A 27,335-nucleotide genomic window follows, 5' to 3' on the forward strand; every position below is an offset into this window, starting at 1 on the left:
TCCACAAATAGGGCAAAAATGTGTTTTGCCAAAATCTTCCTGATCCATGTTGATGACATGAGTGTAGACATACTGTGTAGTGATTTTCGTGATTTTAGGGCAAAATCTGTAGGAGCAGTGTCCAAAAATGTGTTTTTAAAAATCGGCCTGGAGGTGGCGCTATATGGGAGAGATTCATGTTGATGGGATGAGTGTAGACATACTGTGTACCGATTTGCGTGATTTTAGGGCAAAAATTGTAGGAGCAGTGTCCAAAAATGTGTTTTGCAAGAATCGGCCTCATGGTGGCGCTAGAAGAGGGCCATGTGAGAAATGAGGGGTGGGGTCTCCGCGCCGGCAAGGCGGACGAATAGGTACCGGCCCCGGCTGTCCCGGTCGCTCCTAGCCGGAGTTACGGCATTTTATGTGAGCTGCAGTGTAGGGGGTCCTCCACTGGGGGCGCCACCACTTTTGCATCCGTTCTGGAGCACCAGGAGTCGGTGGTCCCCGGGAATTCCCCGTGAGCAGCCCCGTTGGGGTGGTCATTTGGTCAGTTTAGCACATTTGGTCATTTTTTACATCTGGGGGTCCCCCAGGGACCTGAGCTCCGGGGGTCCTTGGAGGTTGTAGTTTGGCAGGTAAGGAGTGTGTGTGCAAAATTTGGCATGGATCGGGGCAACGGTTGCGGAGATATGAGCAGGGCAAGAGTGTGACGTGTGAGGTGTGACAGACAGACTGACGGACTGACGGACTGACGGACTGACGGACTTACACTTTGTGCAGGGTTTGATAGTAAATGCGACCTACGGTCGCAAAAATTAAAGCATAACCAAGAAATCTTGTGAAATAAAATGTTGTCAACCAATCATCAAGGACGATGATACACGAAAGAAGAAGAAAGCATAACCATCACCACCTTGAATATCGTCTCTTACTCCTCTTGCCTAATCAATTACTGATTGATCCTAAGCAGTTTCATAACACGTGGTTTAATGTCAAAGTCTTTAATTGGTTTGTGTTGAAATGCTATACTTTTAGTGGGTAAATTGGATTAATGAAAGACTGAAAGTGCATTTGTCGTTATTATTCCAAATGACTTAATCATAAGACAGTAACCATGGACACAGTCAGCGGTTTACCTCGTCAACCTTCTGCTCTTTGTGAAGCTCAGTCATATCGATCATCAAGCTATAAAGAAAGAAAGATAATTACACGTTAGATAACAATCAGCCAGGAGAGAAAATCATCCAAATTTATCTCAGCATCGAAGTCCATTATATTGATTTACTGCCGAAGTGGAGCGACGACCGCAGACCGAGGCAGTCAGAATAAAGTGTGCCGATGGTTGGTGCATTGTTACAGCCTTGGGGGTAAAATCAATCTGCTTTCCCCTTGGACTCCAGCTGAGCCAAAGAGGTAAGCTCCACTGTTCATTCATAAAGTCCTTTGCTCCAAAGATACAACTATAAAAGATATGATCGTACAGTAGTCAAATGTTCCAGCTGTCTAAATTGGGTTTTTGAGTATATTTTCTGGTAGAGTCAATTACACCTTGTTCCCAGAAGTATGTCGATGATGAGATAAACCATGGGTCTTCAACAGGGGGTATAGGACCCCTAGGGGGTCCTCAGAGTTACTACAGGGGGTCCTCCAAATCTTGGAGTTTTTTTTACATTAACCACTTGAACCCTAGTGTCCATATTCTGAGAACTTTAGCCAAAAATAGCCGATCTAAGTAGATCGGCTATTTTAGCTTTGGAGTATAGGCGTAAAAAGAGCAGACTAAGCACAGAGTAAAAGGTCAAGTTTATTAAGTATTGACAGTTCAAGTGGTTAAATATCTGAAAACACAAATTGACATGAATCCAAAATAAACTGATGATTGTGCTGTCAAACGATGAAACTATATGGGATCTACGATAAGGTTGTGGGTTTCCCCGCTTCATCCCTCTCAACTAAGGGGTCCTTGGCCTGAAAACGTTGAAGACCACTGAGATAAAGAGTGGAAAAGGATGTGAGAAAAGCTCACCTCCCCAGGAAGTCATCCTTGTCCGGGTCCTCGTCAAACAGTTCAATCTCCAAGTGCTGACCCGAGTCCTCGTACACCAATGCCTTCAATAAGACAAGGACATAAAGTATTGGTGACTGTTCAAACAGTGACAGGTCCGGTCGCTTTGTGGCATGGCCAGCTATTACTGCGGCACACGCTCAGAGATAAAACACCTCGGGAGCCATCAGAAGTGGCGGGATAACGAAGAAATGTGGATAAAATGCAGACAGACAGTAAATCACAGCAAATAACAGAGGAGGTCTTATGAAGTGCTGGTACTGGCAGTAACATTTAAATACTGAACAACCCACACTCAATGTAGCTTCTTTTAATATATTATTTGAATGTTTCTTACTGTATCATGGTATCTCCACGATCTCCTCGATGAATACAGCTACTGTAGTTGAAACATTGGTAATTCAAATAATCAAAATTGTGCTACATTGAGTGTGTGGTATTTCTCCCTATCTGGATGAAATGCAGACATACATACTGTATATTGTAGTTACATAACGTAGAGTCACTATTATCAAAGAATATTGATTGGAATTTGTAAGCTTTTACATATTTTGACAATTATGACAATGTCTCAAGAACAGATTCTGTGCAGTTTTTTGGCCGATGGGTTACCAGATTGATTATGACATAACAAATTTGAGCTTAACCCATTTAGGCCTAACCTATAGTTAGGCCCAAGTCAGAAATTAGCCTACAAAAACAAATATGTTGATACATACTGTACATGTACTGTAAGCCCCTCCCATACACTAAAATGTGTACCCGGCCTGAATGGGTTAAAGGGGAAAACCACCCATTTTCAATATTGAACTATGTCATTAATATACCTTAGAGGACTTGTGTGGAAATAAATAAAAAGTCCTCCCCCTTCTGTGTTGCCTAGAACTGGAGAATTGATTTTGGGGTTTGTATTGCAAATCACACCGTGATGACATCACACCGCTGTACTTTGCAATACAAACCCCAAATAATCTAAGTTTAGAATGGATTAGTTACTCCCGAGACACAACTGTATCCAAGGATTCTATCACCTCGTAGACTTCGTTCCACTTGGGATGGAGGCACTCCTTGATGGTCTTGCTCTGGAATATCTGGCTGCCAATCTGAAGGACACCGTAGGGGTCGGATTTTCCCTTGATCAGTCCTCCCAGGAACTTATCCTTCCCCTCCAGGTCCTGGGCCTCCAGGAAGTGGATCCTAAGCACGCCCTAGGGAGTAGAGATGGGATGTATGGCTCTTTGAAGTGAGCTAGATCTCTGGGATCTGTTCCTTTCAAAGAGTCGTTCAAAAGACTGTCTCATTTTAGTTACTAGTTACTTTGTAGATTTTGATTATAATTACAAATCACTTCAACCCTACAGTATATACATTTCAACCATTTATAAATTTCCGCCATTTGGAAATAGCCGATCTACAAGCTCACAATGCATTGTGAGCTTGTAGATCTGCTATTTTCAAATGATTTTTCTACATTTGATTAATTGGAAAACCTGTGAAACGGGAAATTTCTTCATAATGAGTGCTTTCTACTATTGGTACTTTAAGTATATTTTTATACCAATACTTTTGTACTTTTACTCAAGGAAATTTTATGTGGTAGAGTATTTCTACATTGGAGTATTGATACTTTTACTTTAATCCAACTTAATCCTCAAAAAAAGGAACGGCTCTCTATACTGCGAACCAGATCCCAGCGTTCATTTCAAAGAGCCGTTCAAAAGACTCGATTCGTTCGCGAACGTCCCACCTCCAGCAAGGGAGAGAACAAGCAGAAAGCGCTGCTCAGGGCAATAGTTCTGAAATAGCAGCCGCGGACGCTGACATTTTGAGACCGTTTGACTTGAGTGAGACGCAGTGTTAAAGGACATTTGGATTCAGTTTCAGCCAGTGTTTTGAATAGACTTCCACTTAAGTTTTAGTCATATTTTAGTGATCTGTTTTAGTCTTAGACCAAATCTACAGTTGATTTAGTCGACTAAGATGTATTTTGACAGGCCTTGATGGCGTTTTAATGCCTGATTTCTACTTAGCTCTCTGCCAAAAATACCGGTCTACAAGCTCACAACGTGTAGATCTGCTGTTTTTGGAGCGCGACACCCACGCGCAACCAAGCATAAAATGACTTCTCTTCTCCACTAGTCCCTCCCTAACATATATATTTTTTTAAAGATTAGTTTTTGGGCTTTTATGCCTTTATTGATAGGACAGTAGACTGACAGGAAACGGGGAGAGAGATGGGGAGTGACAAGCGGCAAAGGTCGTCCGGATCGGGAATCGAACCTGCGACGCCGCCAGGCATCCATGCCTACAGGTATGTGGCAATGTGCCTGGACCAGAAGGCCAGCGGGCGCCTCCCTCCCTAACATTTTTGTCTAGTTTTCATTTGTTGAAAACATTTCGCTATATTTAGTCATATTTTTTGTCACCACAGCTTCGTTGTTATTTAACTTTCGTCAGTGGAAAAGGGCAGTCAACAAACATTTTACTGCATAGTTTTAGTCGACAAAATGAACACTGGTGAGACGACACATGTGCCACAGGCCGCGGGCCGGGCAGGGTATTATGAGGGTTTGCAACACAAAACACTGGGTTACTGTTACTGACCATGTTCACATGGTGGCTATTTTGCTTTGGCCACCATGGCTACCATGTGAACATGATCAATCATCAGCCCATCGCGGCAGCCACGGTCAGCTGGATCCTCGCGCTTAGCAACACTCAATCACCCTTTAATCTCAAGATTCGCTAACAAGCTAACACATAACGCCCTGAATCCTAAATGGTTCATTTTAGGCGTTTTTCTTAAGTATATTCACATTCACTCTTTAGTCTTTATCCTACACGCTGAGTCAGCGTAGCTCACAGCAGCGTTCCTGTAGCTTGTTAGTCAGTGATTAAACTCCCTCCACCTCCCCTGCATCCTCCTCCAGGCATGAGTTTAACCCGTTAAGACCTTCTAAATCAGTAGTTCCTGAAGTTTTTCATGCCAAGGATATTTCATGTAAAAAAATAGCAGATGTACAAGACCGCAGCGTGGCACGAAGAGACGCGATGTGTGAGCTTGTACTGTATATCTGCTATTTTTGAGAACCACTGCTCTAAACCACTGAGCTAAGATCCTAAGAGTTTTTAGCAAAACTTTCCCGGTTTTAAAGGACAACTTTAAACTTTTTTTTTTTACAACAAGGGTTCATATTTTAGATTGTAATAAAAGAAAAGATGAGTGTTAAAATGTTTTCATTTACTGCTTTCTATTCTTATAGAGATTTTAGTATTTTGATTTCAGTGAGTGGGGGCATGCGTACAAGTGGCTAAATACTGTATGTCACATCTGCCCATGAAAGATTGTGGTGCATCTTGGGAATGGGACAAAAAGACATATTTAGCCACTTTCAAATCAAAATAGTTAAAATCACTAAAACAACAGAAAGAAGTAAATAAACACATTTCAAAACTCATCTTTTCTTTTCTCTACTGACTATCTAAAATATGAACCCTTGTTGTAAAAAGTTGTCCTTTGATGTGTTAAAATAGGAATTCTGTGGATTGTATCGGTGTATCTTAACTCATACCCTTGAAGGATTCAATGTTATATTGTTGGGTTGCAAATTCAGTGTCATCTTTTAAATCTGAAAACCTACTCTTATTGCCAAAGCCTTCTCTTAGATCACTTTGTTTGTTATTTGGATTGTTTAATTTGTTTATCGTTGTTTATTTTACCATCAGTTTTTAAGCTGAATTATTTCAGCGTAAACATCAAAAAACAATTAAGCTAAATCATTCTTGGTGTACTGTATTTTATGGTGCCACTGTAAAGCACTATGTAACTATTTATATTAGAAAAGTGATATATAAATTGCTGCATTAAATGTTTTGTCTTGACGAAAGTGTCTCTGTTGGCTAAATACAATACAACAGCATGTGTTTATTTTGAGGTGTCAGATGTGAAAAGAAGACTTCCGCACACCCAGTTCCTTTCAAGCGTTTGCATAAGCGACAAGACAGTATAAGTAGTAGATTGAATCTTAGAAAGATTAGACCCTCACAGTGCCACTTGGAAGTTCAAGAGAGTAATTTATTAGAGCATTCGGTCGCGAGATCTTCCTCATTACCGAAACGTTGCTCTAATAAATTGTTCTCTTGAACTTCTGTGCAGGTCTAATCTTCCTAACTTTCTTCCTACTGCTTGGGGTGTCAGAAGTACCTTTGGCATGGGGAAACGTAGCTTGGCAAGCTCCACATCCCCCACCAGGGGAATAGTGATCCGGTTCGGTAGCACCAGGTAACTGTAGATAATGTCCTGGATCAGACTGTCAGAGAAGCCACTGAAGGGAGGTAAAGAGTAAGGGAAGATGAGGGGGGATTGGGGGAAGGATAAAAGAAGAAAGGGAATAGAGAATGAACCACTTATTTATTTAATAGACAGCGAGGGTGCGCTTAGGTTATGAATATTCATGTTTTTTTGCACTTGTGAAGAAGATGATTTAGAGTCGGTTCAAGCATGCTGCAATCCAGCAGACCTCGAAATATCCCCCTGATCCACTGTAGCATTCACTCAATGACAACGGCAATGACACTTGGGACAAAGAGGGGCGGTACACATGTGACAAGCTAAGCTACAACATAATCACTCAACAAGCAGTTAACACCTTCCATATACTTGATGACCAAAGCCACAGTCTTATATTCATGGGCATTTTTTTGTAGGGTTCTTCATCACCAAGGTCTATAATGGTTTTGAGGGGGATTAGCTGAGAAAGTGAAATTCTATTAATACTGTTGGGCATTAAGGGCTTCAGACCAGTTAAATCATCATACGCATACTGTAATCGTACCATGTAATCGTACCATGTGGTCTAAAGGAGGAAAGGATAGTAAATGTCATGTATTGATTGTTGGCCAAGACAAAGGGTACTTGACATTTAGGAATGATCAATATTTTTGCTGTGCCTTGCGATTTTGTGTTTGAGTTAGCATATTCAAGAATGATTGCAGGAAAGGGGCTGAACATCACTTTAATCTAAGTGAGTGCCTGCAGGTACAGCCCCTGCTTTATGAAGCATTGTGTTAGTTCAGACAGGACATGATGGGAGTCATATCCCTTGGATGTATTCAGCTGTCAGCCAGCTGATTGAATGAGTGTTTCTTTCCTTTCCTTTCCTTTCCTTTTTTCTTATTTAGAGTAGCCAATTCTTGTTACCTCCCTTTCTCTCCCAATAGCTGTTATGCCACACACCTCTGTGTTGCCAATCGGCTGAGGTTTTGGACAAGGTTGACGCCCCCCCTAGGCTCGCGATACAGAAGGGAGAGGGAGAGTGGGTGACAGGCAGCACAGTGTCAAGCGCGTCTCCACTGAAAGCACAGTGGTAGCGGGCGACGTGAAAATAAAAATCACACCCGTGTGAACTGAGCGGTGGTTTACCCAAGCACAGTGGAAGTGGGCAACGTGTAAATAAAAAAATAAACACTTCTTTGGTATTTTATGAAAGTGTTGCTACACTCAATGTTCACTGCCATGAAGCTTCAGCGTAGCCAAAAGCTCCCAAGCCGCGAGTGGGCGTCAACCTTGTCCAAAACCTCAGGCGATTGAGCTCCTTGCCTATTGTAACCTAGTGGCTCACCTGCCAGTGAGGAGCCATCCTTCTTTTCCCATTCAACACCCCCCACTGACAAGCACCGCCCAGCATGCAGCATGCTGTCGCAGGAACAAATCTTGCAATTTTTATTTTGATCAATATTGGCCTGTCATCTCTCATATGGTACCACATCAACACAGCATGGAATTGTGGACACAATCTTATCCAACGATAACAAAATATTCTAAGTCTTGGGTCTGAGAGGCTAAATCTCATCTAATGGTGGTTCGTGGCTCAAATGCTGAATAAGTAATGGACCTTGATATGACTGGCATAAACGCTCGCCCAAGCCAGATGCCCTATGGCGTATTCGAAGACTTGGAACACCTAGACTCCACACCGGTCGTGGACATGTACTTTACCCCTAGCCTAGCTGAGCTAGACATCCCAGCCATGTTAAAACAACGCAGTTACTAGTTAGCTGCATTGTATATAGGCTGGCCCCAGGCTACTTTACCCCTGCACCACCCAAGTGCAAGGTTTTTTACACACCAATTACAACCCGTACATTTTCACAACAAAACAAAAACATAGGGCAGATATGACAAATAACTTCCAAAGAAATTACTGACACATTTAATAGCTGATCTACAAGCTTCGTGACGCATTGTAAATCTAGTAGATCTGCTATTTCTGCAATTTTTTTAAATGCTTTTCAAATGGAAACGATAATGCGAAATCCTTGCGATTATCTCAAATAATTGCGATTAATGTATGTAGCGCAGCAGAATTAGTTCATACAGATACACTTGAGGGGTCACTGCGCACTATGTTGCTTTAAGTCTGTTACTACACTATTACGCAGTCTACGTCACAGGCGACGTGGCAGCCTGCTGGCAGTCAGCTGATCTCTTGCCAAGCTATGTAACCCCCTCAGGCTGTCATTCTCTTGCTGCTGCCTTCCAGGCTGTTGTGCCATGCGCATGCTTGCCAAGTTGCAATGCCTCATGGTGTGAGGCTGGTTGCTGTGCCTAGCTGGCCGGGTGCTACTGGTGTTTCTGCTTATTGTTGCTCAATTGTGTTATTAGCTGCGGTCTAAGCTGTGATCAAGGCCAGGTTGTATGGAAAAACGTTGTGATTGTTTGATTCTGGTATCGCGCTGCTGAATTCTAATTACTGCTTCAACAAGGTCTGGTTGTTATTGCTAATGTTGCCAGCTGAATTCTGCAGTGCTACAGTCTTATGTGGCAGTCGTTGTTGCTAAAGCTAATTTAAATGTGCTTGTGGGCTTTGCTCAGGAACAGTGGTTGATTGTGGTTGTTATTCTTGTCAGGTTCAAGTTTCATAATTATGAGGATATCATTCCCTCTGGGCTTTGGGAACTTAACCATGTCATTGGTTAGCTGTTCAAGCAACTGTTGGTACTAGCATTGCCGGGCTGCCGGCAGAAAGAGAAGGGAAACTTGTGTATATTGTAGGTTGTTTGTTTATTTCTCACCTCGTTGTTCCATATATTTTATTGAACTGTTTAGCGTTAGCAAGTCGGGTCGTTGCTAAAGTTAGCTCAGAAACCATAGAATTCATCAGGATCAGTGGCTTGTTTGCTAGTAGCCTCTGCAGCCATGAGCAATAGCTCATTCCATTCAGTCAGCGTTAGCCAGGAGCTCTCTGCCTGTTGATGTAGAGACTGCCAGCTTATAACTTGTGTAGTATTTAACAACCCACACGTTGTTAGCATCCAGCTAGCCAGCGTGAGTTCGCCTCCTAGTAACGTCATGCTGCGAGATATGCTGCCCACCCCTCTGCGCATACTGAGCTCTATGGGTAACGTAGTTCGCTATCTTTCAAACCTCTGCGTTGTTGTTTTTCAGTCTATGGTGTGTTAAGGGGTCTCTACACGAAATAGCCTACTTCCAACAGCTCCAAAACTGCTGCCGGTTGTAGTCTGCTGGCATTAGCTGGCAAACTTGGCATAAAAGTCCGGCGACGAACTTTGATTGCATTCATATGGTGGCAGACACTGATTGACAGTGTTGCCATGTCTGCTCATTATAAGCGACTTGGTATTGTATTCATGTGAGGTCTCTAGCTGTGGGTTTCCTTGTTTGGTCTTGGTTCTGGAGGGTAGTTGCTTATTTGGCTCGCTTCAACATTTGTTTTAATTATTTATTAGGAATAGCTTAAGTTATAGAGCTCAAGTGGCAAAACTTTGGGCATAGACTGGTCGCTTGTTTCACTCACAGGATCTGGCAACGGAGATATTCGTTGTGCAGCTTGTTTTAAAAGATTTCGTCTCTGTGGGCTGTATTATTGCTTAATGCTTATGTCTCACCTTGGGTTTATATGTTTAATGTATTGTGAAGCCCAAATGCAGTCATGCACTATCTGGCCGTCATGCCAGGCCAGCGCTTATCTTATGTCTATGAGTGGCCGATGTTTTCAAAGTGCTAGTAGTGCTACATCGTAGCTTCAGCTAAAGTGTCCTGCGGCTTCATAGATCATCGTAGTGCTGCTGCTGGTTACTGTAAAAGTTCCCGTGAAATGATTTACTAAAGCTCATTAATCGCTTCCCCTGAGAAGTCTTATAAAGGATGTCTGTCCGTGTTGGCTTCTGGATAAAGGATCGCCGCAAGCTCATAGCATAGTGGTTTATGTGCGAGCATTGTTTGCTTCCGCAATCACAAGCTGTCTGACCTATGACGTCATCAGTTGAACAAATAATTTTGATTAGGCGATGCAGAAATTGTGACAGGCCTAATAATTCCTCCCTCCTTCACTTGATCACTGCTACTCCATTGCTGCCACACACGCTGCAGCTGGCAAAGCTTTCCTCCACCACTCCAGCCTCCGTCTTTCTAGTTCAGAGTCTTGCATGGCTCTTGCTTTGGGCCCTTGGTCTTGTATGGGGGCTTTCTGCATTGCATTCCCTGATTGCTTAAGCATGCCGCTTGGCTAATTCATTCAGGGATAATCTTAAGAGCAGAGCCATCAAGTGCCAAGTATAACTGTTATTCAGAGAGAGAGAGAGAGAAAACCAGGTGCTCTTAGGAGAATACGAATAGTAAAAACAAGTCAATATGGTGCTCTTGGATCGACGGGATCAACTCATCAAAAAGAAAAAAGTGATCCAGGCACTCAGAAGTTAAAAAGGGAGGAACAACCTTTATTTCATTATTCTAAAAAGCCAACATGTTTCGACCAAAAGCTGGTCATCATCAGGGCATAACTGTTGTTCCATTTGTTGCAATAAATTGTTAAATCTAAAACAAAAGTGTTCCTGACTGAAACATCTTTATTGTAAGAAGTTGTCAGTCACTGTGTGAGGACATGACAATGAATAAACAGGGCGATACTTGAGACTATTATTATTTATTAAATATCCTTTGGCATCATCCTGCACAGGCATGGTCAATAAGACAAAAAGAAAAAAAAAAGGAAACTGCAAAACAATCATTTCAAGGATTGTCTCGAATCAATCATTTCTCTAGGCTCAATGTTGTTAAGTTGCTCAATGCCCAGCTCGGCTATCAGAGAAACAGCATGCTTCATTTCCTCTCTGTGAGCTGGTGGTCCTGAAAGACATATATTCCTGCAGCAACTTTTATTGCTGGGAATTGCTCCCACCGGCTTGCACACCAATAAAACATTGGCACACATATGCAGTATGTTCACACACACACACACACACACACACACACACACACACACACACACACACACACACACACACACACACACACACACACACACACACACACACACACACACACACACACACACACACACACACACACACACACACACACACCAATTTAGTAAACTCACTCCCGCCTGAGATTGTCTGTCTTATAACAGCTGTTCTTCATAAGCTGCTACAGTGATATGTCACCTTAGAGAACCCGTATTTCTCAAACACTTCCCCTGCATTTGCAGACATGCACAAACGCACACGCATGTGGACGCACAGGCACACACACACACACACGCACGCACCTTGCAGTGGAATAGTGATGAGAAACCATAACAAGTAAGATACTGTATATACTGTACAGTAGAACAGGTAAGAAGATTGCAGCATAACAATGAGAAAGGCTGGAGATATACGTGGTGATATTTCATACACCACGGCACGACTGTGCCACTTGCTGACAAGAACTGATTTTCCGGTGATGTGACGTTGTGTTCTCAGCTTGAAAGCCTTTTCTTTGGTCGGCAAAACCAACACGGTCGTACCAAGAAGGACAAACCAGGTTTAAGTGGGGAGGTAATGCAGCTGATGCTGTCCATCTGCTGCATGTGCAACAGCTACTATTTACTGTCCAGGCTTCTCCTCCCCCGAACATTAAACCCCCCTCATTCCTGCACGTGAGCTCCCCCACAAACACATGTACACATATACACAAACACACACCGACACATACACCGACACACCCACACACACGTATTGCTATATTTGTGAGGACATCAACAGCTTAGGACAGAAATTTGATCGGTAACATTTTTGAGAATAAAATAAAATGACCTTGCAGTGTAAAAGTGCAAGGAACACTTTTACGTTTCAGGTCACATCAGGCATTTGCGATTGAGATGCCTGAAGAAGGTCTATGTGACCGAAATGTTCCCGAAATTTTCCGATTGTGCAAGTGCAGATGGTGTGCGGGGCATTTTATTGTATTCTCTTAACTTGATCCCTGCCTACGCACCCACCCGTCTCTGGGCCGATCAGGTGGGTATAAGACTTGTTTCCTACCATTCTTACAATATTTTTTGCAATTATTTTGCCATTGTGTGTGTGTGTGTGTGTGTAGCCCTAAAGCTGGAAACAGCCAATATACAAGCTCATTTTCTTAGCTAGATCTGCTCATTTCACTCACACTGATAACCAAGTATAAATAAATTAATCAGGCAATAACTCTGACCCAAAACCTAACTTCAAACACCTTAAACCAGGGGTCTTCAATGTTTTCAGGCCAAGGACCCCTTAAGAGGGAGATAAAGCACTGACCCCTACTACATATTGTATAAAATTGAGTCGCAGATTTTCATCAATTTCATAGATAAATTCGCAGACTTGTTTGACAGCACTGTCATCAGTCTAAGTTGGATTCGTGTGAACGTGTTTTTCCAGACATTTAACCATTTAAATTGTCGATATTTAGTAAATTTGACCTTTCACTCTGTACTTGGTCTGCTCTTTTCTTTACCTCTAATACACCAAACCTATTTGCCAAAAATAGCCGATCTACAAGCTCTCAACGCATTGTGAGCTTGTAGATCTGCTATTTTTGGCTAAAGTTTTCCTCAGAATAGGGAATAGGGGTTCAAGTTGTTAATATAAAATAATGATCCTGTCACAAAGATTTTGCGGCCCCCCTGTAATAACTCTGAGGACCCCCTAGGGGTCCTGGACCCCCTGTTGAAGACCCCTGGTTTAAACTCTAAAATGTTACACAACCATTTCTCTCTTATGAGGAGGATCAGGAAAGATTTGCCTCACAATGTCTCAAATTCTACGAACCTTTTGGAGCTCAGAAGTATAGAGACTAGAGTATAGTCACGCACACGCGCGCGCACACACACACACACACACACACACACACACACACACACGCACGCACACGCACACGCACACGCACACACAGATCAATTTCACCCCTAGAGAGAAACAGTGACAGGGGGACCCTGCATCTGTGTGTCCTCTGTGGGGAGAAATGGACGGTTTGCATATGGTACAGTAACACATGTAGGTCTAATGATAGCAGCAGAAACCTCAGATCTGTGTGTGTGTGTGTGTGTGTGTGTGTGTGTGTGTGTGCGCGCGTGCGTGCGTGCGTGTGTGTGTCTGTGAGAGAGAGTGCAACAAAAGCACATGCAGAAGCACTGTGCTAATAGCAATGCTCCTCTATCTACAACCTACAGTAGGTTGTAGATGGAGGAGCATTTGTAACTAGAAAGACTGTTCCTTCGAAACAGTGTGGGCTCGCTTCCAACCCAAAACAATAATAGTAAAAGTGTCAAGTTCCCAGGCAATGCTCTCTTTCATTTTACTGACGTAAAATGGTAATGCAAATACAATGTAGACAAGCAGTGTTATTACATGAACTTAAAGGACCAGGTCACCTTTGGGACAACCAGATCTTATTTTATTGTTGTGTGGGGACACGATCAACACAATGTTGAGTTATTTTTTGTGTTCAATCTGTGTTTTTAGATATTTTAGTATTTCAGTATGCTACAACTGGTCATATGATGCATTTTGCATCATATGATGCATGAGATGATGCAATATCATGCTACAAAGCATCATATGACCAGTTGTAGCATGCTGAAATACTAAAATATCTAAAAACACAGATTGAACACAAGAAATTACAGGATTGTGTTGATCGTGTCCCACACAACAATAAAATAAGATCTGGTTGTTGTCCCAGAGGTGACCTGGTCCTTTAACGGTATGGGGGGGGGGGGGGGTACGTTTTAGCATGAAAATATCCACCTGTTTCCGCGAGAATTTACTGTAGCATTATGTGTGGGACACATCCGGAGAACAGCAGACATACAACCTCACACCACCTGCACAATGCACGATGGGACGTTGGAAACGTGTGGATACTACCATGTTAAGTGCCAAGCAGGAGGCACATGCTCAGCAAGGTTTACTTAACTTACCGAATAAAATGTATTCTCATTTTCTGAAAATAGCACATCTACAAGCTCATAACGTGTCACATTGTATGACAGATGCACAGTGTGTGGTTACTGTATGTTTTGTATTAATACAATCTGCAGGAGATACTACTATGATAGATAAATAAAGAAATAATTAAGATAACAATAAAAACAATGTGGACGGGTAAACAAACAAGTTCGAGACCAGTAGCATGTTGAGAACTGAAGTTATGGCTCTTTAAAGCCCGGCCACTTGGGAATTCGCAATGCTCCCCCTGGAAACAGCTCAAGGACCCACCAGAGGTCCCCGAACCACACTTTGGCAACCAGCCATGGACCCCCTGGAAACCTTTCAGGGACCCTCGGGGGTAACCGAACCACACTTTGGGAACCAGCAATGGACCCTCAAGGACCTCCAGGTTTCCCTATGTTTTGTATTAATTCTAAAATCTGCAAAGTAACAAGTAACTGAAGCAGTCAAATACTGTAATTGTAGTGGAGTATAAGTAACAAAAATGGAAAGTAAGATATGATGAAAACATAATAAAAATGGTGTCATTCTTTAGTGCTGAATTGTGCCGTAAATTTTATAATTTGTGCTGCTATCATTATTGAGATATTCTACACAACACCACTGTTCTGCTGCTATCTTCTACAATGAAATACTGCTGCACCGGCAATCAGTATACTGCTGCTAAATCTGCTAATTCATAACCATATAAATATTTATATATATAAATATATATAAAAGCACAATTGATGATTTCAACTGCACAAATTAGAGCACATCCAGCACAAAAAATGTAGACCATTTTTCCCGATTTGTAGCCAAACAATTGGGGTGCAAGCCTAAGCAAAACTATAACTTAGAATAATCCCTTATTCTTTTTAAGTAAAATTTCTAAAACACTACAAAACATGTCTCAAAGACAAATACAAGCAAACGTCTCCACAGTAACAGTTGTTTGTGTGTGTGTGTGTGTGTGTGTGTGTGTGTGTGTGTGTGTGTGTGTGTGTGTGTGCGTGTGTGCGTGCGTGTGTGCGTGCGTGCGTGCGTGCGTGCGTGCGTGCGTGCGTGCGTGCGTGCGTGCGTGCGTGCGTGCGTGCGTGCGTGCGTGCGTGTGCGTGCGCGTGCACATTGTAGATCAACTTCATAGCAGTATTAAGTGGTCCATCTATGTTTTTTTATTAATAATAAAATCTGCAAAATAACAAGTAACTGAAGCTGTCAAATGCTGTATTTATAGTAGAGTATATGTAACAAAAATGGAAAGTAGAATAAAAGTACCTCAAAATTGTACTGTAGGTACAAGTACTTGTATATACTTGAGTAAATGTACTTGGTTACTTTGCAGCACCACTAGCCTTACATTAAGACGTCTCTGCCGAGACTTTCGCATTGTCACTGCAGGGTCGACTTATGTAAGGCTACATCACCACAGAACAGCCAATGACAGCCAAGCCTTTAATCACAGCTGTGTCAATCAGTAGAGTGTAGAGGGACATTTATTTATAGTTTTAACTATAACTATAGTTTTATACATCACACAGCTTAGACATTTGGATCAAATCAGACAGCAGACCTGTGTGAACACATTGATATGAATAGCATATCTGAAGTGTGAATATTGCAGCCACAGCGACTTAATATAAACATGGGTCCCTTTCCCCTGTCTCACCCATTGAAAATGCATTGGGTGCTTAAAGTTAAACATTTTTATTTTTTTATAATTAAACTACAAAACATTTCAAAACCAAAAGTACAAGCACACGTGTCCTCAGTAAGCTGAACACATAAAAATTTGAATGGTGTTTAAAGGTGTAAGCGTTTAGGAGATGAATCGCGCCAAAGTTTTAGGATACTGACTGACTGATAGATAAATAATGAAGATAACTAAAGTGTGCTCGCCTTCCAGGCGAGCCCACAATTAGCACAGTGTACCTACCTACATGTACTGTATGTCATAATTGTCATAATCATTACCATGTTCAAAAAACCTTAATATATTTTCAAACATTTTCCCATATAGTGGAAATAGCAGAACTAAAAGCTCAAAACGTCTCACGATGCGACATGTTTTGAGCATGTAAATGGTCTATTTCCCACTATTAATTTTTAAGTATAAAAGTAACTAAATATGAAGGTTTTCTGTCGTACAATTCATACAATATGACACAGTGTTCGACGTCAAACACAATTAAATACTTAATCGCTATTATTTTGTATGACAATTAAATTATCTAATTGAGCCAACGCTACGTGTATGTTTGTAAAGTCCTTCCCCTGTTGAATATCCTCCATAATATCATTGCTGTCAGGGAGAAACCTTGTATCTCCATATTACAACTTTTTCTGTTTTTGTTTTGTTAAAGGCATGCCGATCTACAAGCTCACAACGTGCCACATCGAGCTTGTAGATCTGCCATCTTTGCTATTTTAGAAAAAAGAAACATTTAAATGAAAGTGGTTAAGTCTTTGTGTGGGTTTTTTAAATATTGAACCATGGAAAAGTAATAAGAGCTTGTGACTAAATAATAACTACATTGGATCCATCTTTTTTTTACCAATAGACATACAAAGTTTTCAGTTTTCACCTGACAGAAATGATATTTAAATGTAAATGTGATTTCTCTATCCACTTAGAAAACTGATCTCATATACTGTAATGATCCCCACTGGGTAAAATGCATTATTCATTGATTCATATTTTTTACCTTTACTTATCTGAAAATGGCAATGTAGCTGTAAAAATAGTGATAATCATCACTTCATGCAAATGTGTTCTACATGTATAGATAGAATAGCGTTTGCTTTTCAACTGGATGGCTATTTTATAAATAGGGATAGGTGGTGAATGGCAGTGGTGTAAAGTAGCTAAGTACATATACTCAAGTACTGTACTTAAATAAAATGTTTAGGTATTTGTACTTTACTTGAGTATTTCCAATACTGTTACTTCTAGTCGACTTGTGTTCCAGTGGATCCAACGCAGCTGCTATTTGGTCATAAACTCTTGCTCTTGAAGAAGAACAGGACAGACAGGCATCTCTATTTTGGGCATGTCATTATAGGTAAAGATTTTCCACTAGCTCACAACGCATCAGACTAGGTTATGTTTGGTAGATCAGCAATCTTTGCTACTTTTTTTGTGACACTGTCATCGCAAAAATGTATAGGGCACTGAATGAGTTAAGAAAAACATAAACAAATGAAATACTGTTATGGAGACACCAAGGCTTCTGCCCGACAGTAACGATATGCTACCGTCCCATCCCACCCCTCCACCCCAACCGTCCCTTCCTCCTCCCTCGGTCATGAATTACAATCAGTAGTTCCCATACCATGTTGTGGCTTGCAGGCTGAGCCATCCATTGTGCTTTCTAATTAAATGAACCTTCGCTAGCCCCCTGTTTCTCCTCAGTGTTCTATCAATTCAGCTCTAAAAGCTTTGCCAGCATGGAGTCTGACAAGTCCCCTGTGTTTGGTCTCACAAACATTTCAGACGCTGGGAGGCTAAAAGCAGGGGGTTTTAAAAATGCACAGCTTATTGATATTATGCCTGGCAGGGCTCTGAGCCTGCCCTTCGTTCCTTTATTTTACTGCCGTCCACACAGAAGAGATGCTGAATTGGTGCCCAAAGCCTGGCAGCCGTTTCGTCTTATTCTATCAGGTACTGTAACAGTGCATTTGCATTCCTGTAACCCTTTGGCTTTTCTCACACACACACACACACACACACACACACACACACACACACACACACACACACACACACACACACACACACACACACACACACACACACACACACACACACACACACACACACACACACACACACACACACACACACACACACACACACACGTGCACGCGCACAAGCACATGTGCACGCGCACACGCACACATTTTAATTAAGTATTCATCTCCACATAAAAGAGAGCATACAAGGACACAAATATTAATGGTACAGTTAAGGTTACATTCACAGTCTTCACTTACAAAACGTACAAACCTTTTATTGATATAACGTCGGTTACTCAGACCTTCATCAGGCTTGATGGTGCCTGATGAAGGTCTGAGTGACCGAAATGTATCAATAATAAAGGTTTCGTAAGTGAAGACAGTGTGCCCCCTTTCTACTGCTATTCAAGTTCACACCCCTGTCCTTCTTGTAGGTATAAAAGGGCTTTTATCTTCAAGGTTGCATTCACAAAATCATGGCATAATATGTCTTCATGATACAATAAACATAACACTCCGAGTATCAGTAACAGTGTCTCTGCCATATGTGGCGACTGCCAATTAAGGCAGAGACAGCACAATACTTTGCTAGTCTTTTTGCCTCCTTTTTGGGCAAATATAAAAACTAATATTCATGCACAGAGCCCAGCTCTGATATAGTATGTAGAAGTGGTTGGTATTTAATGACTTTGGTCATTAAATAAAGGCTTCCTCTAGTCTAGGTTAAGGTCAAAACGGTGCCATATCACAGTTCCGACCTCCCATTCTTCCGACCTGACAACCTAAACCTAACCTTAATCCTAACCTTAAATTAACCTCAGTAACCTCGCTGGTGAATGGTAATCTGATGAAATTCTAACCTGCCGATGCTGGTGAATAGAATGTTAACCTGGTGAATGTTAACGGAACAACGGGAGGTTGGGACAACGGGAGGTCCAACCTTTGAGAAGACACTGTCAAAGCCAAGGTGTCTATCACTAATATAGACACTTCCCTGGACTCTTCATCAACCACAATAACATCTGGTATATTTATTAGCTGTCAAAAAATGTCTGGGTTATCACAGAGATGAAACATGGATGGAATGACACGGGAATGTTTGAAGATGAATATTTTAGCCTGCCCTAACACAGGTGGATTTTGGTCTAGAGGAGCGAATTCATTCACTGCCGAAAACAGCCAGTGGATTCTATTGGATCACAGATCTGTGCACCCGCCCCATGGCCCACCCCTGCTCCCCATAGCACACAGCTTCCTATGCCTGACATGTCAACACGTTAGCCCAGGCTTTTCTTTATGAGCCGAACACAAATGAAAATAAAAACCTGAGTACTGAGGCTATGCATATTTTTGATATGTCCTTTGCTATGAGTTCCACTATTCTGTCATGAGGTGCTAAGTAGGCTACATCCCTTTGTACGCATAACAGCCATTCAATATTTGTGACAGTGTTTCAGTGACCCGTTCTGTGGTGTGGTTCTAAGTGTGCACACACACACACACACACACACACACACACACACACACACACACACACACACACACACACACACACACACACACACACACACACACACACACACACACACACACACACACACACACACACACACACACACACACACACACACACACACACACACACACACACACACCCCTTAAGTGTGTCAGATATACTTACTTGAGCCCAGGAATGTCTAGTATATTGGTGAGGCCAGTCCAACTGATGTCCAGAATCTACAGGAAAAGGAAAACAAGCAACCTGTGAAAATAATGCTACTAACACTTTACTGGATAATTAATAGGTTGTCTCTGCAGTCTTTTCATCACCTTAATGCACACAGTCTGCTCAAGTGGAAAGAAATTACTTATAATTGATTCCAACAGTACATTTAGATGTATGTGGCCCAGGTGCTACATCTTCCAGTCAATATGGTATCTAGGCAACACACGCCTTGATTAAGCAGAGCAAACAAAGGAAACACCAATTAAACATGGGTGAAGCAAACTGTAAAAAATAATTGAGAACTTTATGTGCATGCACATGCACACAGACACACATTTAGCTTATGCGGAGCATGATGGCTTTTAACTTTCTACGCATAAACGAGAGTAAAACAGAGGTCATAGTGTTTGGGCTTTATGGTCCTTGTGTTGAAACAGCACACCTAGGTTCCCTGCAGCCTTATGTTAAACCGTAGTTTCCGACCAGGGCGTCAAATTGGAAAATGCGCTCAAAATGGATTAAGAGATCAATGAATGCTGTGGTCAGATGGATCGAGCTTTTATCACTTGAGGCTGCTATAGACTTCTAAATCTCGCCTTGCTACACGCCTTTATACCCTGGCTTTTTGTGGTCTTTGTTTTTTGTTTCAATGTCTCCCTACGCTGCTGCGTCCTGTATTTTTCAGTGATGTCTCCTTTTGTTGTTTATTTTGTTTCTTACTTTACTGTACTTTACTGTTATAATCGTTTATTGTGATAAAAAACACTCACAATAAGTTGTATCGTGGAGATTTAACTTTATCGCGTAATTATCCTCGGTCATGCACTGGGATCAATTCACCTTTTATTTGCAGAGCTGCTTATCTGGTACCATTTAAACCCTCTACAATTGGTCAAAACGGACCTGGAAATAACATACTTGATACAGTCTTTTTTCACTCTCTACCAGATCTCAAATAGCAGATCTACAAGCTCACAACACGTGAGGCAAATGTTCAGCCCTAGGATAATGGACATTGGGGATATTTCGATTATCACAATAATATCATAAATCACAATTTATTCGGTCACAATAATCGTGACATGAAATGTTCATATTGTCCTAATCCTTACTGGTGTAGTAAACCAGGGTTTTGGTACCATTATGTAGTTTCTGGGGAATAGCTCCTATTTAGACTTCTTGATTAGACTGAATTTCTATAAGGTCCAGGAAGGACTTGAGAGGAAAGATGAAGACAGCAGTGTTGTTCCTTGGTCCATTTATTGACAGAGTATTGGTCAGTTTCCATAGTAGCTGGAGCGGGAGCTCCCAGCTTTTCCGACAGTCCTCCGCCGTTCGCGGGCTTCTCTCCTCTCCAAGTTACATTTTGCTATCACCTTATAAACATTTACAAGCATTGGGGGAGAATCAGAGGAGGGGTCAGAAACCCCTAGGTCATCTAATCAGCTGTCTCCGATCTAACAAAAGATTTGGCTTGGTGATGCCCCACTGAGTCGACACCCTGGAGGGACCTCTGTGTATCTCCTACAGAATTAGACTAACATGTGTCTCATGTCAAGATCTCATGTCAAGATGTGTTTTACTAACCTGCTCCCAACCTAGATCAGATATTTTTACTCCAAGTAAATGCAATGTCTTAAAGTACAGTTCTACCTTATTATTCAATGTGTATACTGTATGTCTCACTTATATAAACCAAAACCCTTAAACATGTGTTTGCATCTGACAATGTAAAGAGTGTAAACCTTAAATGCTAAAGGTACTACAGTTTAAGAATTACTGTTTGTCAAGAAGACAAGATCAGCATGTAGTCTCTTCTTGAATGTCACAGAATCATCACAGATAGGATATGATTAACTCAACTGTGTGTTTAACCACATTTCACCAACTTATCGATTATTTAACTAGTATAAGGTTACCCTGTATTTTAAAATGTGTTCCTAGATAAGACAAGACAAGCTTTTAACAGCTGCTCTGTTGACGCCCTAATCCACACGCATGCCCCTGGGGTCTGTACTCTGCTGTCTTTATGGCTTCCTTATCTGTTTGCTGTCCAGGTGGTCATTTAAGGCAATCAAACGAAGAATGTGCTGTTTGAACAAGCCTCTGTCTTGGTTCGATCTCAAAGTAGCCATTTGTTCACTTTTTACACTAAATTATGCTAGTTGATATCATGACAAATTATGATGCATTATTGTCTGATCAGATATACTTCACTGGACAGTAGACTCTAGTCTAGACCATCGGTATTCAATATTTTTCAGGCCAAAACCCCTTAGCTGAGGGAGAGAGTCTTACTGTACCAGTAAGACTCCCTAATCGGGAGATAAGCGACCGTCAGGTCGCATACACAAACTTTAGAAGGTAATGATAGGCAATCAGGAGGGAATGTGGGAAATGGGACAGATCCATGTTGATGACAAGACTGTAGAGATACGGTGTACCGCTTTGGATGATTTGTCTTTGATTTTAGGGCACAGTATGTAGGAGCAGTGTCCAAAAATGTGATTTGCAAGAATCAGCCTCATGGTGGCGCTAGAAGAGGGCCATGTGAGAAATGAGGAGTGGAGGTTGTGGTTTGGCAGCCAAGGATTGTGTGTGCAAAGTTTGGCATGGATAGGGCCAACGGTGGCGGAGATATGAGTAGGGCAAAAGTGTGACGTGATGTGTGACGGACAGACTGACTGACAGACAGACAGACAGCCGGTGGAGGTTTTACTAACTGCGACCTGACGGTCGCAATAAAACTGTGTTGCAGATTAAACTTTTTAATAAATGTAATACATAGCTTCATAGACTTGTTTGACAGCACTATCATCAGTGTTATTTTTAGTTTGTTTACAAAAACTATTTTGTCGGATTCATGTTAATGTATATTTTCTTCTATTTAAACACATACCCCTCAATACTTGACCTTTGGCTTAATAGTGTACTTGGTCTGGTCTTTCTCCTCCCTCTACACCAAATCTCTTCAGCAAAAATAGCTGATCTAGAGTACTACTTTTGGCACATCCTCTTGTTACCCTCCAGAATAGGAATGCTAGGGTTGATGTAAAAATATAGAAAGTTCCAATCACACAAAGATTGGTCGCCCTCCTGTTCTAATTGTGAGGACCCGCTAGGGGTCCACGACTGCCTGTTGAAGACCCATGCTCTAGTCTAGAGGCTAGACAATGCCTATGATTTCATCTGACACGTTTCCAATGCATGCCAGAAGCGCGAAGCACACGTGCTCCGCTAAAAATACACCCCTGGTCTATTTTATTCCATTTGCTGCTCGAGGAAAGCAGCCAAATAGCCAGTGAAGACATTTATTTTTCATTGACATCGTTTTAGAATATCTAAGCTTAAAATAAACTCATGCTGATTATTCCAATCCAGGCCAGTCATTAACATTCTGTGTCTGCCACTTAACAGAACAAATAACTGATATTTAGTCATCGTTATTAATGCAGCAAAAGCCTGAGTGATAATTTAGCTACGAGAGTGTGGAAAATGCACTCTTGAGTTAAATTAAGTGGGTCAAAGAGGAACTAGGGTGGGGTGGGGGGGGGGGGGGGGAATCCATCAAAGAAGACGAGAGACGTTAGAAGAAGAAACAGAGAGAGAGAGAGAGAGAGAGAGAGAGAGCTGACAGATCAGCCTCTCAGTGAGTGTTCTTGGACTCCGCAGAGGGAATTAGCTTCAGCTAATGAGCCGCTATCTCACACCCTTCTTCTTTTCTTCACCCTTAGCAACTTGCACTGCAGCAGATGTGTCTCGTGCCGCAGGAGAGTGGAGCACTTGCACAGCTAGTAAGACGCTCACATGTGTGTGTGTGTGTGTGTGTGTGTGTGTGTGTGTGTGTGTGTGTGTGTGTGTGTGTGTGTGTGTGTGTGTGCGTACATACATCTACATGTGTGTGTATACCGCTATAAAGAATCCAGAGCTCTATTAACTTGTCCCTTGCTTTTAATTGACACGACCATGGAGGCTGCGGTATGCACCGTTCAATCTGCAAGGTTTTTCTTTCCTTCCTGCAGTACATAACGATCAACATGCCAAATAAAGTAAAGGAAATCAATGTTATTATGGGTGGCATCCCTGCGCTCTGCTTGATATCACAGTCAAGTCAAATCATCAGTTCCTCCGTTAGAAGTCCTGCTGAAGTGATATTTACACTGACTGCACCGCATTGCATCAGCCGTGGTGTCAGTCACCTGACCAGAAGTGTGTACCAGAAGCTGCACGCCTCTTATGGTCTGGGAATGTTTCTCTTTTATTTGGCGCACAGGATCACACCTTCTCTGGAAGGCTGGGGGAAATGACAGAGAGATGGAGCATCCATCTCTCACACCCAGCGACGAGGAGGAGGATTATGGTTTATATGAAAATAATGGATTTTCGGGTTGCAATTGTCCCTGCCAGGAACTGGCTCTGATTATTACGAAGAAGAGGAATTCCCTGTATATCCCCTGTAGGGATATATCATGAACCAGGAAGAGATAAGATATACAGTATTTTCTGGACTATAAGGCGCACCTGACTATAAGGCGCACTGTCAATGAATGGTCTATTTTCAAACTGTTTTCATATATAAGGCGCACCTGACTATAAGGCGCACATAATAGACGCTACCGTTGCGTTATGCATCAAACAGATGGAGCTGGGCTAAAGGGAATGTCAATGTCAATGAATGATCCATATATAAGGCGCACTGGACTATAAGGCGCACTGTAGTTTTTTGAGAAAATTAAAGGCTTTTAAGTGCGCCTTATAGTCCGGAAAATACGGGTATATTAAAAAAAATATTTTTATTATGAAGAAAACCCATCGGCCGGGACCGACGTGCTGATGAATTGTCATCAGTCATCCTGTCATACAGCTATATGCCTGTGTGCAATGTGCATGCATGTGTGTGTCATGTGTGTGTGTGTGTGTGTGTGTGTGGGGGGGGGGGGGTCTATGCCAATGTGAGCTCTTCAGTCTCCTTTGGTGTTATCTCCAACTTTGAGTCCAGCTAAGTGCCCGGGGCAGACATGTCCAGTAAAGTAGGGCTAGGTTTTATCTGTAGCTATTTAAGGCGGTAATGTGTACAGTAGTTCCACTGAGAAGGCCTATTTGGTTTAAATCGGCCAAATATAATTATCCTTTGGCTGTGTGCAGCAGTGGCTCTGTGCTGAGGGTGAAAGAGGACATTGATGAAGTGTGGCACTGGCAAACATTATTTTCTGTACGTTTGGGAATGGTTTGAAATGGCAGGAAATGGAGTGGAATGCAGGGCTTCACAATATATAAGAACATAACAGTACGCCGTGGAGCAGCTATGACATGAGTTGTGGTATTGCTACCTTTGAGCTTAAAGTGTAATATTAAGCTCATTTCATCCAGAAAGAGCGGCAATCATAATGTGTCAACACACAAGTGAGCTGAATCCAGCCCTTTTCCAGAACAGAACAATGGACCTACAATTATTTTCTATCTAGAAAAGCACAGCTGTGATGTTTATCACATTTTGTTTAAGTCATTTATTGACTCTAAAACGTCAACAATTCTACAACCCGCGTGTGAGCAATTTCCTTTAGATTGTGTACTATTTCAGACAGACAGAGTGTATAATTCTGCAAGCTCCTTTGCCATCATTACTCCTTCTATGACTGTCACGCTGTCACAGAGTTTAACCCATTCAGAACTCTGTGCCACGCTGTGAGCTTGTATATCTGCTATTTTTCACTGGTTAAAGCAGTCAATAATTCTAGGCCTAAATGGGTTAAAGTGTCTCTGATTGCAGGTGCTGTGACAAGCTCACATCGCATTCACATTCAAAACATCCCCTGCAATATCACAGAAACGCATGGTCCGGAAAGAGCGTGCACGATCGATGTCGTGAGTCGATAGCTTCTCGTGCGGACGGGACTCACCGGTTTCTTGAGGAAGAACATGGACAAGGCTCCTACGAGGGGCATGTCACCTAGCAACGGCTCCATCACCACTCTCAACACTCCGTGGAGCTGTGGAAACACAACAGGGACACATGATGCCGAGGTGCACACACACACACACACACACGCGCCACACAATTTAAAGAGAGCGGTCGTTCAGTATCTGGTAACTCACACCATGCGGGCCCTTGACCCACCTAATAAGCTGTTCTCGTAATGTCACTGTGTGCAAGATGGAACATTCTTCCCTGGTGTTGTTGCTGCTGGCCAGGGCTGGCGCACATGACCGGCTGGAAACATTATACACAACAACCCCCCCCGTGGGCCTTGACCCATTAGGGTCCGCTTGGTTACACTCTCGATTAGGGTCGGGATCATTTAGGATTTTAACCAACCCTTGTTCCTTAACAATTCCACCTTAATGGTCCGATTCCTTAAAGGACAATTTTAGTTTTTTACAACAAGGGTTCATATAGAGATTTAGATTGTAATTAGAGAAAAGAAAAGATGTGTTAAAATGTTTTCATTTTCTGCTTTCTATTGTTTTAGCGATTTTAGTGTTTTGATTTCAGTGGGTGGGGGCATGCGTACAAGTGGCTAAATATGTATTTTTAGACACAATAAGCCGGCAATTTCTTTGTTACTATTTACACCAGCCCCCATAAGTCACATCTGCCCATGAAAGATTGCGGTGCATCTTGGGAATGGGCTTATTGTGTCTAAAAAGACATATTTAGCCACTTGCATGCATGCCCCCAACCTGGGGGCATGCGTTACAATCACTAAACGATAGAAAGAAGTAAATGAAAACATTTTAACACTCATCTAATCTTTTCTCTAATGACTATCTAAAATATGAACCCTTGTAAAAAAACAAAGTTGTCCTTTAACAGGGTTCCCTTTAACAATTCCTAAAATCTACATCATTTTGGCCTTGATCAAAAATGTTGATAAACACATTCAATTTGGTTCCATTTGTACTCTCTCAGATGGTGGTCATTGAAATTAAAAGGTTTGAGAACCACTGGTATTATAAATGTGATGGAACCGATTCCGGTTCCTCAATGTTGGATCCGGTTCCTCCGGATTCCGGATCTCAACCCTACTCTCCACAGTTACAAATGGATAAATGAACACTTCCCCTGCCTAACCCGGCTGGAGTCGTGTTAGCGTTGCCATGGTAACCAGGTAAACAGATGCTTGCTGCGGGTGCTGGTGAAAGACACTGGTGCATACGTCATGACCAGGCCTGGAATTTTGTCATTTTAGGGGCCAGGCCACTTGGCCTTTGGTGTTGTCTATTTTTTGAGAGCACAAAAGCCAAATGCAAGGGCAGGAAGGCCATCAAATTAAATGATTTTGGTCCATTGAATTAATTGAATTTAAGGGTTAAGGATCATTTTAAATGTAATTTGTAGACTCTCTGCAGTGAAATAAATAAATTATGGTGTATACAATCTGATCCAAAAAGATTGGGACTCAACAAAAGACATGACAAGAAAGAGACACCGGTGTCTACATATTGACAAGACAGAGACAGAGACAGAGGAGAAAGTGGTACACTAAGCTGGGGCATTAAGGCCACTGTGGCCTCAGTGCATGCCATTTTTTGGAGGGGCACAAGGCCAAACTGAGGGGCAACGACTGCCAT

General features: G+C 42.0%; 1 protein-coding gene across 1 annotated transcript in view; it reads right to left on the reverse strand.

The window, feature by feature from the left end:
• Positions 1-27,335, reverse strand: part of esyt2b (extended synaptotagmin-like protein 2b) — a gene marked incomplete at its 5' end in the record, with an annotated part of 59,470 nt that overhangs the window by 17,268 nt on the left and 14,867 nt on the right. The window contains 6 exons of the mRNA XM_080751765.1: positions 1,119-1,167; positions 2,009-2,091; positions 3,079-3,255; positions 6,252-6,372; positions 19,719-19,774; positions 25,664-25,753. Coding sequence (XP_080607891.1) covers positions 1,119-1,167; positions 2,009-2,091; positions 3,079-3,255; positions 6,252-6,372; positions 19,719-19,774; positions 25,664-25,753 — 576 coding nt within the window. The remainder of the gene's footprint in view (positions 1-1,118; positions 1,168-2,008; positions 2,092-3,078; positions 3,256-6,251; positions 6,373-19,718; positions 19,775-25,663; positions 25,754-27,335) is intronic.

Source organism: Nannobrachium achirus, assembly GCF_963921795.1.
Source record: "Nannobrachium achirus genome assembly, chromosome: 21".
Classification (NCBI taxonomy): Eukaryota; Metazoa; Chordata; class Actinopteri; order Myctophiformes; family Myctophidae; genus Nannobrachium; species Nannobrachium achirus.